Here is a 13,990-nt window from a genome sequence, read left to right as displayed (position 1 = left end):
CGGAGGCCAGAGGCAGGATCCAGGAACGAAGGCAGGAACACAGGCAATTCACTATTCCAGGAGGAGATGACCCATTGTCAAGGCATCTGTGGAGTGCAGGAGGGAGCCTTACATACTGCCTCACTAGTGATGTTATCAGGGTGCACCATAGCCAGAATCCTGCCGCTGGCCCTTTAAGAAAAGGGCTGGCTGTGCGCACGCCCCTAGGGGAGTGGGGCTGAGCGCGGAGTCGTCCTGCTGACTCTGCAGAGTGTCAGATCACGGCGGCGTCCAGCTGCAACTACCAAGGCCGGACTGCGGCGCGACCAGGAAGGCTGGGGCCAGCCCTGGCAGAGGTAAGAGTGACGGTCCATGGGAGGAGTCCGCGGACCTCCTCGTGCAACAGAGTGGCAGCAGGAGGAGCTGGTAAAGTGACTTAAAAGCTAACATCTGATACACAGTGCATTCCCTGTTAGTCAGAAATGTGCTTTATGTCTAACCCATAGAATAATTTCTATGACTATTATCTCTGAATTTTATCAGTCAAAAGCTGATCAAAAGTCATCCAGTCTCTGTCTTTCTCATTTACTAGATGGATACCCTATTGTAAAAAGCTCAGACATCCGCGCAGAAACTCACGTGGACACCCATCGACGTGTGAACGCTTGCGTTGGATTCTCAGGGCAAAAGCCTTTCTTTTTTTAAAAAAATGAATAAATAAGTGGTCCAGAAGTCGATGTGAAGGTGGGTAGAGCAATATCTAACCCCTTCATGATCGGACTCTGACTGCCAGCGAGCGCGTGAAACGCAGATGGGTGATTCTGCCTCATTAAGAAGCTGCCTTCTCTCTACTGGTTCCGACTGCAACTTGGCTGATCCGCAAAAGCATCAAAAAAAAAAACCGGTCTCCACACCGGCGCTTTCAGTTACCTCCTGCCCTGACCCAGGCGCCAAAATCCCGCATTGAAAAACCTGCACTAACCCGCTCTCCCTGCTGGCGCGGCTCCTTGCATTGCCCGTGAATAGATAATCGCCTCCTTTGCATGCCATTAGCATGCACTCTTGCAGAAAAACAGCGGGCCTGTAGGCGCGTTTGTATGCACGTCTTTCCTGCGCAGAAAACCCTTATTACATACCCATTCGGGGCTTTGCGCGGGAAAACGCGCCTACAAACCCGCTGCGGCTTCGGTGCGTCTTATTACATCGGCTCCTTAACATTACAACGGAAACACGTGGCTCTAATATTAAGTACCAAACTTTCCCGTTAAAAGACAGAGAGAGTTGGCATAATAAAGCGCAGACTGCAATTTTAAAAAATGACATAATGCATAGATGCCAGCTACATTGCTACTTTTCCCCCGAGGGGGATGCTCTCCAGGTCGTAGTTGGTCCTTTAACTTGAACGAGGGTCTGGCATTAGTAGCAGAATAGCTATCCAATGTTTCAGCCTGCAGAGGCTGGGAGATCGCTCTGCACACAAGTCTTGGTGTCAGAGCAGCCTTCTGGCTGGCTGAAGATTTTTTTTAGTGAACAAGCAGAGGATGAACAGAACTGTGCAGACTGTATTAAGAGCAGTGCGTTTCATGTCGGAATGAAATTGCACTTAGGTTTTTAAGCATAAAACATGGCAATTTAAGTTGGAAAATACTTCCCATGGGAGCCAGCGGCATACTTTAGAACAGGGTTTCTCAACTCAATCCTCGGGACACAACCAGCCAGTCACAATGAATACGTATGAGATAGATTCATATATACTGGAGGCAATGCATGCAAATCTATCTCACGAATATTCATTTGGGTATATCCTAAAAATCCAATTGGCTAGGTGTGTCCCAAGGACTGGGTTGAGAAACCCTGTTTATAAAGACTGAAGGCCAGTTATACTAAAGGGTTTATCCCATTTTGTGTCTATGGGAATTGGGAAAGGATCTTAGTCCATCTGTCCCTGAGTGTCAGTATGTACATAAGAAATTGCCATACTGGGTCAGACCAAGGGTCCATCAAGCCCAGCATCCTGTTTCCAACCATGGCCAGTCCAGGTTACAAGTACCTGGCAAGGACCCATACAGTAAATACATCTTATGCTACTAATTCCCATTATAAGTTAAGGGAATTCCCTAACTCAGCTTGGTTAATAGCCGTTTATGGACTTCTCCAGGAACTTGTCCAAACCTTTTTTAAACCCAGCAACACTAACTGCCTTAACCACATTTTCTGGCAATGAATTCCAGAGCTTAATTGTGCATTTAGTGAAAAAGAATGTTCTCTGATTTGTTTTAAATGTGCCACTTGCTAACTTCATGGAGTGCCCTCTAGTCCTTGTATTATCTGAAAGACTAAATAATCAGTCCACAGTTCAGCTCTTCTAGACCTCTCATGATTTTAAAGACCTCTATCATATCCCCCCTCAGCCTTCTCTTCTCCAAGCTAAATAGCCCTAACCTCTTTAGCCTTTTCTCATAGGGGAGCTGTTCCATCCTCTTTATCATTTTGGTTGCCCTTCTCTGTACCTTTTCCAGTGCAACTATACCTTTTTTGAGATGCAGCAACCATAATTGCACACAATATTCAAGGTGTGGTTTCACTATGGAGTAATATAAAGATATTATGACATTCTCTGTTTTATTCACCATTTCTTTCCTAATAATTCATTAACATTCTGTTTGCTTTTTGACCGCCACTGACATTGAGCCAAGGATTTCAATATATTGTCCACTAAGACACCTAGATCTTTTTCCTGAGTGGGAACTCCTAATATGGTACCTAACATTGTGTAACTACAGCATGGGTTACTTTTTCCTATATGCATCATCTTGAACTTGTCCATCTCCCATTTGGACACCCAATCTTCCAGTCTTGCAAGGTCCTCCTGCAATTTATAACAATCTGCTTGTGATTAACAACTCTGAATGATTTTGTGTCATCTACAAATCTGATCACCTTACTTAACAATCCCTTTTCAAATCATTTATAAATATATTAAAAAGCACTGGTCCCCTACAGATCCTTGAGGCACTCCACTGTTTACCTTTCTTCACTGAGAAAAATTACCATTTAGTCCTACTCTCTGTTTCCTGTCTTTTAAGCAGTTTGCAATTCACAAAAGGGCATTGCCTCCTATCCCATGACTTTTTACTTTTCTTAGAACTTTTTCATGTGGAATTTTGTCAAATGCCTTCTGAAAGCTCAAATACATTAAATCTACTGACTCGCTCTTATGCACATATTTATAATATCTTCCAAAAAATGTAGCAGATTTATGAGACCAGACTTCCCTTGTGTAAATTCATACTGGTTGTGTTCCATTAAACCATGTCTTTCTATATGTTCTGTGATTTTGTTCTTTAGAATAGTTTCCATAATTTTTTCTGGCACCGAAGTCAGAATCACTGGTCTATAGTTTCCTGGATCACCCCAGAGCTCTTTTTTAAATATTGGGGTTACATTGGCCACCCTCCAGTCTTCAGGTACAATGAACGATTTTAATGATAGTTACAAATTACTAGTAATAGGGTGTGAAATTTCATTTTTCAGTTCTTTCAGAACCCTGGGATGTATACCAAATGGTCCAGGTGATTTGCTACTCTTCAGTTTGTCAATCTGCCCATTAGTTTGCCTGGCCACAGGGTAGGCCTGCGACCACTCTCGCCGATTCACCCCAGCACCTGTAGCACCCTCCGGGTAACATTGTATTATTGTATTTTCCTAGTCTTAATAAATTGAATACTGCGGGGTTGATCTGATGCCGCTATAATAATTTGATTTGTTTACTATTGCACCTTCACTTTTTAGTTATGATGTTATTAGAATTATATGTTCATATAAACAATTGTGTAATTCTGGCTTTTAAGTTTAATCTATATTTAGAACTATATGGTTATTTAAACAACTGTATAATTTCAGCTATTGAGTCGATAAGTTCAGTCCATAATTTTTGAATATATAATTTAATTCAAAATTTAAGTAGAATTATTAGTTTAATAACTGATATTCAATACTTATATATTGGAATTCATGTTTGTATAACATTGAAAAGGAGTACGCTGTCTCAAATATGAATATTTCAATTGGTTTCACTGTATTAATTCTTTGATTTAATTTGCGTATACCGTGTTTAAACGTTCTTCTGTGATGTGCAATTCATTGTATGGATCCTTTGCTTTGAGTCTCCCCTATTTTGAATAATGTTTCTTTGTTACAGCATATGAATTCCGCTTTAAATACGTCCCTCCCGATGCAGCCGCGTTCGGCGAAACACGGGTCTGTGTCGGGGGCCCTGTTTTAATACTATGTCTTTTTAAGCAATGGAGTTGCCGTTAATAAAGCTTTGAAGATTTCACAACGTTGAAGTTGTTTTGGGACTCATTAAAATTAGCTGCGGTTCCCCCTTTCTCTCATTTAATGTATACTTGAAGTGCAGCGTTTGCTCCAATTTCTTTTTGTGGATTGCAGCAGGAATCCTGCCACAGTCCAGTGGGCCCCAGCTCCCAATTGGGAACATTTTAACCAATTGGCAATCCGCTACTAACTTCCTAATTTCCTAAGAAGTCTCTCATGAGGGACTTTGTCAAATGCTTTCTGGAAATCCAGATACACTATATCAGCTGGCTCACCTTTATCCACATGTTTATTTACGCCCTCAAAAAATGTAGCAAATTCATGAGGCAAGACTTCCCTTAGCTAAATCCATGTTGGCTTTGTCCCATTAAACCAGTGGTTCCCAACCCTGTCCTGGGGACCCCCCAGCCAGCCAGGTTTTTAGGATATTCACAATGAATATGCATGAGAGGAAATTTGCATGTTATGGAGGCAGTGCATGCAAATTTTCTCTCATGCATATTTATTGTGGATATCCTGAAAACCTGACTGGCTAGGGGTCCCCAGCACAGGGTTGGGAACCACTGCATTAAACTATGTTTATCTTTATATGCAGGAATTTTGTTCTTTATGATAGTTTCTACTATTTTGCCTGGCACAGACATCAGACTCATTGGTTTGTAGTTTTCTGTATCACCCTTTGATCCCTTTTTAAAAATTGGCATTACATTGGAAACCCTCCAGTCTTCAGGTACCATAGATATTACTGATAGTTTACAAATTTCCAATAGCAGCATTCTAGAATGTATACCATCTGGTTCAGGTGATTGCTACTCTTTAGTTTGTCAATTTGCCCTAGTACATCTTCCCGACTCACTCAAATTTGTTTCAGTTCTCCTGATTCATCATTTTTTAATATAATTTCTGGCATGGATATATCTCTGCTCAATCGTTTAGGCTCTTGCCTTTACAGGGCTACAACCATATTCATGGCAACAGCAGCACTTGATTGTTAACCTCATTTACCAATTCCCATTAAAACATAATTTTTATTTTTCAATTTTTAAAATTGCACATTAATTTACTGTGTCACTTATCTTTTTTCTTGTTTTTTCAAAAATACTCTGTGGAACCTCCAATTCCTTCCATCACCTCCTCTTGTGACTCAAAACTGACACTGCTTTTGTGGCTGTTAAAACTTTTCAACCTCCCGCTGTTTTTGTGACTGTTAAAACTTTTCAACCTCCCAACATTGCAATGTTTCGGCGGCTCATCTCGCCTGCTTCAGGGGATTCTTCCTGATAATGAAAAACACACACACTAACACACTATTCCCTTACAGAAATTTTTTTTTACAACTTTCTGGCATTTTAACACAACGGAACTCACTCATTTAGTTGGCCTCTCACGGCTCCTCCCTGCAGCACAAAAAACCGAACGGCGTCTCCACGCTCAGAGAATCTCTTCCGTTTTGTCAGCTTTGAGTCACGAGAGGAGGTGATGGAAGGAATTGGAATTTTTGAAAAAAGATAAGTGACACAGTAAATTAATGTGCAATTTTAAAAATTGAAAAATAAAAATTGTGTTTTAATGCCAATGTTCTTGCCTCCGAAGCAGCTCTTTTTTTTTTTTCCCGGTTACCAGGATTAATCTATCAGGAAAAGGGAAGCCCAGTGTCTGTTCCAAATCTTGACCTAGCTCTGTAGGGCTCGGCCCAAGTTTGGTTGTTTGCACCTCCTTGCTTTGGGGCTACGCCTCTTCAGGGTTGGCCTTAGGTTCATGCCCCTGGCTTCCACACTTTTTCCCTGCAACCAGGTTTTCCCTTTTACTGTCTGCTCCAGTGGTGCGTTCACTGGTTTCTTTGGCTCCAAACGGTGCAGTCAGTACTGTCACTGGAGCTTTGCTGGGCCTCCCTATAGCGCCATCCCACAGGCCCCTTGCTGGCACGGTCCGGGACAGCTTCAGTCACCATCACCCCCGGCTCCTCTGGTGCTTTGTCAGGCCTTCCTGCCGCATCATCCTCTGCTGCCGGAAGTCCCCAAGACCACCTCTGGTTTCATTATTTCCTTCTGCCTCTCCACGTTTAGTGGTGTCCAGTTGTTTTTGTAAATGCCATGACTGCTGTTCTCGCAGGAGCGCTCGCTGCAGCCCCCTTTCAGCTCTGCATCAGTAGTTGCGACCGATGTTGCCATTCTCTCAGGGTCTGGCTCAGGCTTTTGCCTCTGCTACTGTAAGCTTGCTGCCGACCTTTAAAAAACCTGTTCCAGCTGCCATTACCTCTCCATAAAGTTTTGGTACCATTCTTCCATGTTCTTCATCGATCCTTGCTAAGGCTTTCTTGGCCACCCTACCTGTATTCACAGGCACCAATTTTCCCCCAGGGAGCCTGCAGGCAGTACAGATTTTTCCTAAGTGCTCAACAAACCTTTCTTCTCTTTTTTTTTTTATTCCCCCCTCCCCCAAAACAAAATCCTTGCTTTTCCAGCACTTATTGACTTTTTATATCCCTCGCTACGCTGGCAGAGTTATTTTCTTTACCTGTTACCACTTCAAACATTTTAGACTGCTCCTGTAGCCATTCAACTTTAAACTGCCTCTACAGCCAGGCCCGGGAAAATTTATTTCTCCCTGTGCTTTCCTTACGCAAGTCAAGCTCTATATGGGGTTTTTTTCTTCTTCAATATCACTGTTGGCTTGTGCCTTGCTTAGGCCCAACCTCCTTAGCATAGAAAAAAAAAATAATTTTTTCTGGCCTGAGCACAGCTCTGTGCACTCTTTATTAAAACAAGTTCTCACATAGTGGGGAAAAAAAAGTTTCTTCCTCTTCTCTTTTCCTCTCCTGGAGCCTTATGCACTGCTCTGTTACTATATAGCTCAAAAGTTTCTGCTCTGTACAGCGATTTTAGATCCACCAACCTTCCTTTCTGTTCTGAGGCATGGATTTCTGGCTGTACTTTGTTTAGTGCAGAAAATCCCCAAGTTGATACCATATGTGGCACAACACATAAGCGGTCAAAGCTTTCCTCAGTGCTTTTTTATTTACGGTGCTTCATATCTTCAGTTATTCACAAACATATTCATAACCACATAACATCAGCATTCCGGTTCTCACGGGCTGCTTCCTCTCTCTACTCACAGTTCCGTGTAAAAGAGCTGTCTTCTCCTTTGCTCTCCTCTGTGTCTACACTGGATTCCTGCTCAGAGGAGTCACCCTACACCTAGAATGCCTTGTTTTAAGTTGGCCGGGACCAGACAGCTGGGACCAGTCCTTACAGCGTTCCGAGGACCTTTTAGGTATGCTCCTTCACATGAACCGAAAAATCTGAAGTTTTGGATTTTTTTTTTTTTTTTTTGGAATGAGTTCATGTTTGGTTCATTCCAGAGAACAAACCAAAAATTGACTATTTCATCTCATTTTATCCGTTTTGGTAAAACAAATGCATATCCGTAGGAGGGAAGGCTGGGCTGTGGCATTGCAGAGATTGTGGGCACGCAATAGCCTCATCCATGACTGCATAGGATGGCAGTGAGGAACAGGGGACAGCATCCGTGAAGAGCTAGGGGTGCCAAAGGAGTGCAGAAGTGAAGAGGGGGTGGTGGCAGAAGTGAAGAGGGGGTGGTGGCAGTATAAGCCAGGTGCAGCTTGCCACCTGGCTTATACTGGTCACATATACATAGACAGCCCAAGTTTGGATTGAGTTTAGGAAGACAGGTGCAGGGTGCAGAGAGCCAGGTGAAGGATGAAGAATGCAGGGCACAGGGAAAGAAGCAAATGTTCCAGTGCACACAGCAGCTTCCACTCAAATTACAGGACACATCAGGTATTATAGCTAGAAATAGATAAAATCTTCTCATAGTCATCCTGTATAATCAGATATTTGAATTAAAAATATTTTACCTTTTCTCCACAGCATACTGTTTTCACCCCTCCGTCTCCATCATACCATTTCTAGACTTGTCTGATGTCTCACCCTCACCCAGCCACCGTTCTCTTACCTATCCCCAACCAGTTTATCTCCTTGCCCTTACCCACTCCCAGCCTTTCATTTCTCTGTCTTCTTCATGTCCCCTCTGGCTCTCTCGTCTCCTTCCTCATACCCCCCTTTGTTCCTCTCATACCACATTTGTCAGTCCCTCCCCCCCCTTTCACTGCATCCTTCCCCATTCCCGTGCTTCTTAAATAATCCTCTTTCCCTCATCTATTCTTCTCCCCTCACTTCCTGCTGTGGCTATGTTTCTACTCTCCCTACCCCTTCCTTATGCTCTCCTTTCCTTCTTCGTCTATTGTGGCTCCTCTTCTATCCTTCTTCCCTCATTTACCAGTCCCTCTTTTCCCCCGCACTTGTGGCCATCCTGTCCCTCTCCTTTATGCCCTTTTCTGCCTTAGCATGTGGTTCCCTTTTGCCCCTTTCCCTTCTCTCTGCCCCTCCCCCGTGTCCCCTCCACCTTTCCTATCCTTTCCTTCCTCTCGTCTTTCTTCATGACCCCTGTCCTCCTCCCTCACTTGTGGCTAATCTCTGCTCCACTCCTCATCCTCTTCCTTCAACTGTGGGTCTCCTTTGTCCCCCTCCCTCCAGGATTACCATGTTTTTCAGCAACAATATGGCCTTTTGACTGTGAAAACAAGCAATGTTTTATTGTATTTGATAAAATGTATTAATTGCCTTCCAGATTCCAAAAGAATCACCCAAAGCAATGTATAAACTTAAAACCACCAAAATCATATACATAACATCAAGATATAAAATTATAGCAACATACATAACCTAATTTACAGAAACTGTGCATCAAATAATCAAACAAGCCTAACTTGCTCTCGTCCCACCTTAAATCATTAGCCAAGTTTTTAATGTCTTTGGTTTCCTGCCTCACTTCCATTAGTGAATTAATCCATAGGTTTGGCACACTATGGAAAAGGCCCTATTCTGAAGTCTAAGCTGACAAATGCCTTCACTGAAGGAAGCTGATGTTGATATAGCAGCCTCAACAATCTGTCAGGTCTAGCCCACTGTAATCGATAACTCATAGATTTGGGGGACAGGACCCTCTCAAAATATTAAATACCAACACCAGAATGTAGAGATGAAGTAATTTAAAAAGCTGGTAGCTCTTTGAAGGCCAGATATGCTAAGGGATTTCTCCCATTTTGAGTCCATGGGGAAATGCTTAGGGCATCTGGCCCTGAGTCTGTATGGCTGTCAGAGCCGGTCACTGTAGTGCTACTGCTATTTGCCACCTCCCAGAAGTTGCCATCTTGGGCAGATGCACTGCTTGCACACCCAGTCACAGCGGTCCTGGGTGCATGGAATTGCAACAGACTTTGAATTTTTTTTGGCCTAAGTCATACAAGTTAACTGAATTTCAGCTGTGAGCAAATAATATGAATCAAGTCAAACCCCTTCTTTCAAGTCAGTCTTAACTAAATTGATTTGCTCCCCTATCCTCAGATGTTCTATTAGTGCAATAATACAACATAAGGAACATATAAAATTCACCAATAGTTCAGCGAAAAGTAACTTTACATGCAATTAAAAAAAAAATCAATCTAGTTCTTGTAAGAAAAAAATCTTTATTCACACATCTTCCATGATTTAATATCTTAGGTCATGTATCTAAGATTATGACATTAGAAATCAGAACTGATACATATAAAGAGAGGCAATGTATAACCACAGCTGCTGCTGTTTATTATTTGCATATTTATTTAATGTGCCAAGCTGGAAAGAAGGAAACAATGTATCTAGATTTGGCTGGTGGCATCTTTTGACGCGTCCATTTTTTTTTTTCATTTGCTCTGAATCTGGCAGAATAAAGTCATAGAAAATGCCAAGCCAATAATCTGGAAAACAGAAAAAGACATTACTTGGCACCGAAGAGAGAGGCAGTGGATAAAACTGATTCACATTGAGAACATTTTGGTTTGGAAGGTCTTGGGAATGCATGAGCCATAAATTAGCTGTACAGAAAGAGAGAGAGAGAGAGAAAAAGGCCTTCCAGACTTGCTCTTAGGAGCCTAATCCTTGCAAATCTGAGGTTTAATGGAAACGACACTTCCCGAAGGTAAACCAAGAAAAGTTATGGAAAACTACAAATCTACCACTTGCGTAATGATAGACAATGACCCTGATTTTTTTTTTTTTTTTTTATTATAAGCAACTCTTCATACAGGAGTCAGGGGCTGCCGACCAGAATCAAGGAAAATGTCAAGGCATAAATTTCTGGGCCTTCCTGAAGGACATTTCTGACTTGACATCATATAAACATTTCGTGTCCTTGTTCATCGTTCTTGCCGCTTCCCTGTGGAGCAGACGGGCTGTGCTATGGCCTTATTTCTTGCTCATACCCACTGCCATGCTGCAGCCTTTTGCCTTGCGCTAGTCAGTCGCTGGACCTGGACAGCTGCCGTGCTGCTGCCTGAGGGATAATTCATCCAGCACGCAGATAATCTGGCCTTCTGTAGGGGGATGTGCGTTTATGGGGGGGGGGGGGAATCTGATGAGATACTGCTGGTCAGGCTGTAGCAGTGCTCAAGAGAAAGGGTTTGCCCTGTAGAGGAGGTGATGCCCCTTTCACTGTGGTGTATCCTCCTCGGGTGGGAGTGGGGAAGGGACCCCTTTCCAGCCACTGCATCCTTGGAGGCAACTGCACCTACAGGTGACAAAGAGGGTAAAACTGGCCCTGTCTGTAAGAAGCTAATACAAAGCTAGAAATAATTATTTCCTTTTCATTACAATTAAAAAATATATGCTGCAAAATACAGCTCGCATGTCCATACTCACATAGCTAATATATATATATTTTAGCTATGTGAGTATGGACCTCATTTTCAATGATCGAACTCCCCTGTGGATGTAATTTACGATAGTATGCAAACAAAATGTTGTTGGATATAACAAATTGCTGTAAATAAGTTCCTTTGCCGCTGTGGTTACTCCTCTCTACCTTCTCTGCTGCTCTATCTCCTTCCTCTCTCTGTCTTTCCCACCCCCTCCCCCTCACTCCTGTTCTTGCCTGCTCCCTCACCTTTCTCCCTGTTTTTTGTAATTTTCCTCCTTTCTTGAGTTTATTGTAAACCGGCGTGATGTGCTCCACGAACGCCGGTATATTAAAAGCCTTTATTGAAAAACAAAAAAAACCACAAAAAAAAAAAAAAAAAAACCCAACAAAAAAGTAGCCAGAAGCTAGAAATAAGCTAGGAGCAGTATATACCAAAGTAAAAAAGTTGAATATTTCAGCTCAGTTACTCACCTTGGAAAGGTGTTGAGGTAGTGTGATTAGGTTTGAATAGGGAACAACATTTGTTAATCAAGGGAGCTGTGAGTCACTCAGGCTGACTAACTAAAGTTAGACTGTTTGTAATTCCCAACCCTCCCACCCCTCGCCCACCCACCCCAAGCTCATCCCTTAATTTATAGGCAGGTGCCACTTGCACAAAAAAAAACCCAAAAAAAAAAAAAACCCCATCAACAAAAACTTTATTGAGAATTCGATCAGACCCCAGTAGGCCACTACCAGACATATAGTGAATTCACTAATACATTTAAAGGAACTTAGACACATTCCTAATCCCATAGCAACCTAAAACTTAACTAGGAACTGATCAAAATTGAGATGAAGGCAGCAGTCCAGCAGCAAGAGGGGGGCTTCCCAGTCTTTTGCATCGAGTGTCACATGTATGATTTTTTACCCACCGGTGAGAAGTTGTACATGTGCACGCGATGCAAAGAGCTCCTGGCTCTCAGAGAACGAGTCCGATCTCTGGAGGCTAGAGTGGCAGACCTGGAGGAGCTGAGGGAGACAGAGAGGTATATAGATGAGACCTTCAGGGACATAGTAGTCCAGTCCCAACTTCAGACTGGCAGCCCTGGTGCTGCCTTGGAGGAAGAAGGTCTCATAATGGGAGAGCACCAACCAGATGTAGCAGGAAAGGATCCTGTAGCAAGGACCTGCTCTCTAGGTGATGCATTGTCCTTTCGCACTGAGGATATCTCCCCAAGGCCTACTGCCCAGGAGGGAAGGGTTAGGTCGGCCGTCATAGTTGGTGATTCGATTATTAGGAATGTAGATAGCTGGGTGGCTGGTGGGCGTGAGGATCGCCTGGTAACATGCCTACCTGGTGCGAAGGTGGCGGACCTCACGCGTCACCTAGATAGGATTTTAGACAGTGCTGGGGAGGAGCCGGCTGTCGTGGTACACGTGGGCACCAACGACATAGGAAAATGTGGGAGGGAGGTTCTGGAAGCCAAATTTAGGCTCTTAGGTAGAAAGATTAAATCCAGAACCTCCAGGGTAGCATTCTCTGAAATGCTCCCTGTTCCACGCGCAGGTCACCAGAGGCAGGCAGAGCTCCGGAGTCTCAATGCTTGGATGAGACGATGGTGCAAGGAAGAGGGATTCAGTTTTGTTAGGAACTGGGGAACCTTTTGGGGAAGGGGGAGTCTCTTCCGAAGGGATGGGCTCCACCTTAACCAGGATGGAACCAGACTGCTGGCGCTAACCCTTAAAAAGGAGATAGAGCAGCTTTTAAACTAGAACAAAGGGGAAAGCCGACAGTCGCTCAGCAGCGCATGGTTCGGAGAGATGTATCTTTAAAGGATACTAATGATGCACTAGAATTAGGGCATCCCGACAGTGAGGTTCCAATAATTAGAAAAGTAGTCCAAATGCCTGTAACTAAAAACTCACCTGAGCTAAAAAATTCTAACTTATCCCTATCAATTAAAAAGCAGAATAAAAATACAATCAAAAAACAAACTTTGAAATGTTTGTATGCTAATGCCAGAAGTCTAAGAAGTAAGATGGGAGAATTAGAATGTATAGCAGTAAATGATGACATAGACTTAATTGGCATCTCAGAGACATGGTGGAAAGAGGATAACCAATGGGACAGTGCTATACCGGGGTACAAATTATATCGCAATGACAGAGAGGAGCAGTCGGGAGGAGGTGTGGCGCTTTATGTCCGGGATGGCATAGAGTCCAACAGGATAAACATCCTGCATGAGACTAAATACAAAATTGAATCTTTATGGGTAGAAATCCCTTGTGTATCAGGGAAGACTACAGTGATAGGGGTATACTACCGTCCACCTGGTCAAGATGGTGAGATGGACAGTGAAATGCTAAGAGAAATTAGGGAAGCCAACCAAATTGGTAGTGCAGTAATAATGGGAGACTTCAATTACCCCAATATAGACTGGGTAAATGTATCATCGGGTCACGCTAGAGAGATAACGTTCCTGGATGGAATAAATGATAGCTTTATGGAGCAAATGGTTCAGGAACCGACGAGAGAGGGAGCAATTTTAGATCTAATTCTCAGTGGAGCACAGGACTTGGTGAGAGAGGTAACGGTGGTGGGGCCGCTTGGCAATAGTGATCATAATATGATCAGATTTGATTTAATGACTGGAAAAGGAACAGTGTGCAAATCCAAAGCTCTCGTGCTAAACTTTCAAAAGGGAAACTTTGATAAAATGAGAAAAATTGTTAGAAAAAAACTGAAAGGAGCAGCTACAAAAGTAAAAAATGTCCAAGAGGCGTGGTCATTGTTAAAAAATACCATTCTAGAAGCACAGTCCAGATGTATTCCACACATTAAGAAAGGTGGAAAGAAGGCAAAACGATTACCGGCATGGTTAAAAGGGGAGGTGAAAGAAGCTATTTTAGCCAAAAGATCTTCATTCAAAAATTG

General features: G+C 43.0%; 1 protein-coding gene across 1 annotated transcript in view; it reads right to left on the bottom strand.

Annotated features, from left to right (window-relative positions):
* Positions 1-9,005: 9,005 nt before the first annotated feature.
* Positions 9,006-13,990, bottom strand: part of TSPAN8 (tetraspanin 8) — a 104,543-nt gene continuing 99,558 nt past the window's right edge. The window contains exon 8 of the mRNA XM_029597181.1: positions 9,006-10,135. Coding sequence (XP_029453041.1) covers positions 10,082-10,135 — 54 coding nt within the window. The 3' untranslated portion in view covers positions 9,006-10,081. The remainder of the gene's footprint in view (positions 10,136-13,990) is intronic.

Source organism: Rhinatrema bivittatum, chromosome 4 (genome assembly GCF_901001135.1).
Source record: "Rhinatrema bivittatum chromosome 4, aRhiBiv1.1, whole genome shotgun sequence".
Taxonomy (NCBI): Eukaryota; Metazoa; Chordata; class Amphibia; order Gymnophiona; family Rhinatrematidae; genus Rhinatrema; species Rhinatrema bivittatum.
Note: the sequence above shows the minus strand (reverse complement) of the source record. Positions and strands in the feature narration are given on the sequence as shown.